Below are 4713 nucleotides of genomic sequence, written 5' to 3'. Positions count from 1 at the left end.
GCCTTTCGTCCATCCGATCGAGAACGATATAGTTTATTCTTTTTGAGTTTTTGGTTTTTCCTTCCGCCCCGTCATAGCCGTGAGCCCGTGATAGTTACTTCATAAGTATCTTAGCTTGAACCAAAGAAAAAAAAGACCTTGAGAAAATTGGGTTGTCTTCTCCTTCTTGATTGTGAATCCATGGCTAGATTTTAGAGATCCAGAAGTACCGTTCACAGTTTGTACTTAAAAGAATTAAAGTTGAACAGATAGAGTAGAATGGAGCAATCTGTACCGTTTACGTGTCTGTGAAGCCAGTACAATGCAGATCAAAATATGTTGAGAATAATTATGTTTAAATTATTCCATTGTTTGGAAAAGGAAAAAGGCTAAGAATTAGAATCTTTCATCTTTATCTTTCTCATAGAAGAGGCCGGGCAACCGATTATAGATACATGGACTTGTGTGAATGGTGAAAACTGAAAAGTGAAAACCATGAGAGAGAGAGAGAGGGATTCCAGTAAAAACAGCAGCATCCAGAATTATTTTTGTTAAGCAGAAAATGTCTATAATGATAGTCGATATAATTTTTTTTTTTTTTTGCCATGTAAATCCCTTGAGAGTTGAGACCACCAAACAAACCGCAGGCAAACAAGATGAGAGAGATAAACAAGATTACATCCCTTACAGTCCACCACCAAAACAACAACGCATCTCCTTTATCGACTGTGTCTACTCTGTACAAACAAGGAATCACCAAATCACTTTGTCTCGCTTAATCCAATTTAATCTAATCTAAATCTAACCCTAACTACTCTTGTTTTGCCTAAAAAGATATATAGAAAGTTTATTGTCAGGCAACGGTAATAATGCTTCCACCGTTGGAATCGAGATCCCCTGAGCCAAAGCTCGGCATGGCCTGAAAAGCAGAATGTCTCGGTGACGCTTGTTGATCTGATGACGGAGTAGACAGTTTAAGCGACAACGGCGATGGATCCGCAGAGGATTTCTGGTTCAGATTAAGATCAGCCATTCTCGATGCTGGCGGTATGGGTAGTATAGGTATCGGGCGGACAACTTTTGTTGGCGCATTCGTTTGTTCACTTTTTCCCAGCGTCAGATTCTCTATGGGATTCTCGCCACCGCCGGGCAGTACCACGGGACTAAGCGTCACAGGGAAGGCCGGTACCGGAAAACGTATGTTACAGTTCACCGGTGCCGGTGACTGAGTTGTGGTCTCCTGGTAAACAGTTTCTTCTTCCATTGGCAATCCCATAAACTATCATATAGAAAAATAAAAGAAAAAGAAGCAAATCAATAAAACAAAACATCCGTGGGAAATAAAAAAAAAAATGACGTAACATATTTGAGGAAATGAATAAACAAATTGACTGAAGTACCGTATCGGTGGTGATGTCGAAGAGACTGGATCGGCGCCTCCTCCGGTTAAGGTTGTTTCGACGGAGGAAATATTTCTGAGCATGACTAGCTACCTGAGTAGGCGTACGAGTCTTGACGAAGTTTCTAGAAATACCTCTCCAATCTCCCTTTCCTACCTTCTGCAGGCCTACTAGGAAAAGCCTGTGTTCTTCTTCGGTCCATGGAACTCCTAATATGATCGAGGAAAATCCATTCTTGTATTTAAAATCCTTAAACTAGTATAAGTTAGAGAAAGAAATAGTACAAGATATCATCAGAGATCTGAAAAAGCACCTCTTTTGCGCTCGCGGTTCCCAGCAGAGGCATGGCAGACATCGTCGGAGGCGTATCCGTCATTAACGTCGGCGTTGGGCTCTTGAGGTTGCTCGTACTGCGACAGATTGTTCATGCTGACGCTCTTACGGATCGAGCCCTCGGTTACACGAACACCAAACAGCATAAATCCACCAGATTCCGAGGCGGCACCGGAGCCAGCCTCTGCACAAGTACGGGAGTTGTGGCCGTTGTTGCCGCACTGCGAGCAGCTGCGCGACATCTTGGTTGACGGGTGACGACGGTTCGGTTCAAGATTTCTGCTTCTCTCTTCCTTTCTCCAATGTTCTTCTTGTTGTTCCCTTCTTTTTCTTCTCAGAAAGCGAAGAAGAATCTATCAGTCCGTACAACAAAGTCTCAGCCCACACAGCGGAAGAGAGAGAGAAAGAAGCGGATGTGTGCTTTGGAAATTGAGAAGGGCGAGCGAGTGGTGGTGTAGTGATTTAGATATATCTTATAAGGGGTTTACCATTTGATGATCGCCTAGTTAACTTGTAATTTAGGATTTTAAAAGGAAACTCAGATGCTGATGATACCACGAAATACCGGCTATAATGCTATTGTACACGAAATACTTTTCCTCTGTAAGAATCGGGACCGTTCAAATAGAACACTTCGAATACGACACGATGAGATTGGAAATAGATCGAATGGTTATAAAATTAAAAAAAAAAATCAGTTCGGATGACCTCATATGTAATTAACTATTTGACAACCGTGTATATAATTTATAAAAACTATAAATTGGTTGAGTGGTAGTATTCAGAAGGATGAAAAAATTTCTCCTTATTAATGGATAGCAATTAAAATAAATATAATAAATAAATAAATGGATGAATGAATAATAAGCGAATAAAGGGGTGGTGGAGAAGAAGAGAGTGTGTCCACCGTCGGCTTCGCATATTCTGTTTCTACCTTGAGAAAGATTTGGTTGTCTGCCTAATGCCTATGGGCTTTGGTGGTGGTGTGGGTCTTTTTCTTTAATCGCCTTGACGTGGGCCCCCACCAACACAAACCTTGAGACTTTACTCTGGAGTCTGGACTTCACCCAGCTTTTCTTTCTTCTTCCCGTGTGTGGTGTGGTGATGTTAGTGAACTCCCTTTTCTTTCACTTTCCTCGGCTTCTCCTTTTCATGTATGCATTTTATCATTATTATATATTTAGGCATGTGTTTCTTTGCTTTTACTGTTTTGCTTGCTCAAAACTCTTCTGAGGTCGTCATTGAGTATTTCAATGGGTGCTTCTGTCTGTCTCCACTCTCCACTTTGTTTTCTTGTGGGTTGGGCTTTTTTCTATTCATTTTAATTTGTTGTTGCCACGCCTCAATCCAAGTCTACATAGTTGGGTCGTCATTTTACTATGGCGACGTGGATTTTGGTACGACACACTATTCTGCTATCTCTTGTCTCCGTGTTGTGATTACACCGCCTAATCCGCAATTCCGCATTGTTCGAGCCAAAAGAGACTCTTGACACATCCCACAAAAACAGTACATATCTACTCTGCACGGTCTTCGCCTAATATCCATAATATATTGGGTTTGGAATTACTCTCGGATTGGGTTGGACCGGATTGGGTTGGACCAGATTGGGCTGGGCTGCAACCTGACAAAAACCTAGCCTAAACTACCTATTTGTTTGGTATAGCTTTTTTTTTATTAAATAAATGTTTATATTTGATTTATATTCGGAACCAAGAACCATGAAAAGTATTTTGATAAATCATTTATTGACAAATAAATATCACATCAGTGGTTGAGTGAATAAATCAAAACTCACTTTTGTAAATATCACCACATATTGATAAAGATGATGAAAAAAAAAATATTGATTTGGCAATAACATGACAGCATTTTAATAAATGCCTATCATGAAACATCTATGTAACAAAACATATGCTATAACAACCACCCAATATTCGAATTAGCTATATCCTATAGCAGCCTAAGAGACTATGAAATCATTGATAACACCCCCACACCATTGATAAAATACATGGATCCCATATTGAGAGGTTGAACAGTTGTGAATTTCAATATATTTTATGATTGGTATGGAGTATAATTATTGGCTCCACAACCTTTGAAAATAGCTATGGTTTTGAAAACTGGACAGGATTAGACGATCGAATCGGTTAAACTGAGAACCGGTTTCATTTCACCCTAAAATCGCTCCTAGGCCAAAAACCATTTATTTGATCAGTGACCCACTGACCCAGGTAGTCGAACCATGGACCCGAACAATGTTTTCGATTTTTTATTTTAATTATTTATTTTTTAAATCAGAATGGATCATCCATTCAAATCAGGTTGGACTATTTGACCCAAGAACCAGTCCCCAAAATGGTTCCATGTCCGATCCGATTTTTAAAACCTTACTCATAATATCTCTCCATAAAACTCAGTTTGTAAGGAGTATAAATACAAAATATAGAATGTGAAACCTTATATTTTATATTATTTTATACTATACATATGCATATTTATATTTTTATTCTTTCCAAACTGAATTAAATTGAGCTTAAGGTCGCGTTTAGAATCAGTGTAAAACGTCATCAATTGGTGTAAAGTACACCGATGATGTTTTACACTAAACCGTTATAAGTGACCATTGTATTTTTGAAAAACGTGATGCAATCGGTGTAAAATCGATGTAAAACTTTACATATGATGAGGTCTTATATTGATTCACAATGTAAAACTCCACTCAATTCAAGTGCACGCAAAAATAAATCAAAGTGAAATTTTACTTCGATCATTATTACATATTCTTTTCAAATACAAACAAAACGGAACCGATGTAAATATTGATATCGTTGTTAATTTACACCAATTCCAAACACAGCCAAAAGAATAAAGATTAGGACATCAATACAAATTTTGACTTCATCCTTGGATGCATTGGGTCTATAGTAAATGGAACCCTCCATCTTATCATTTGAGAACGGCAGTCTAAACAAATTTAGGTTCATTTGCGTAAAAA

At 38.6% G+C, this 4713-nt stretch overlaps 1 protein-coding gene across 1 annotated transcript; it reads right to left on the bottom strand.

Annotated features, from left to right (window-relative positions):
• Positions 1–494: 494 nt before the first annotated feature.
• Positions 495–2212, bottom strand: LOC104596258 (transcription factor MYB1R1-like). The gene is made up of 3 exons (XM_010257344.3): positions 1693–2212; positions 1380–1588; positions 495–1258 (listed from the first exon to the last, which is right to left on the bottom strand). Exons 1-3 carry the CDS (start codon positions 1952–1954, stop codon positions 833–835), a joined length of 897 nt encoding a protein of 298 aa, XP_010255646.1. The 5' UTR covers positions 1955–2212; the 3' UTR covers positions 495–832.
• Positions 2213–4713: the final 2501 nt, after the last annotated feature.

This window comes from Nelumbo nucifera, chromosome 3 (assembly GCF_055504915.1).
Source record: "Nelumbo nucifera cultivar China Antique chromosome 3, China Antique-T2T, whole genome shotgun sequence".
NCBI classification, from domain to species: domain Eukaryota; kingdom Viridiplantae; phylum Streptophyta; class Magnoliopsida; order Proteales; family Nelumbonaceae; genus Nelumbo; species Nelumbo nucifera.
This window is presented reverse-complemented; position numbering and strand designations above follow the sequence as displayed.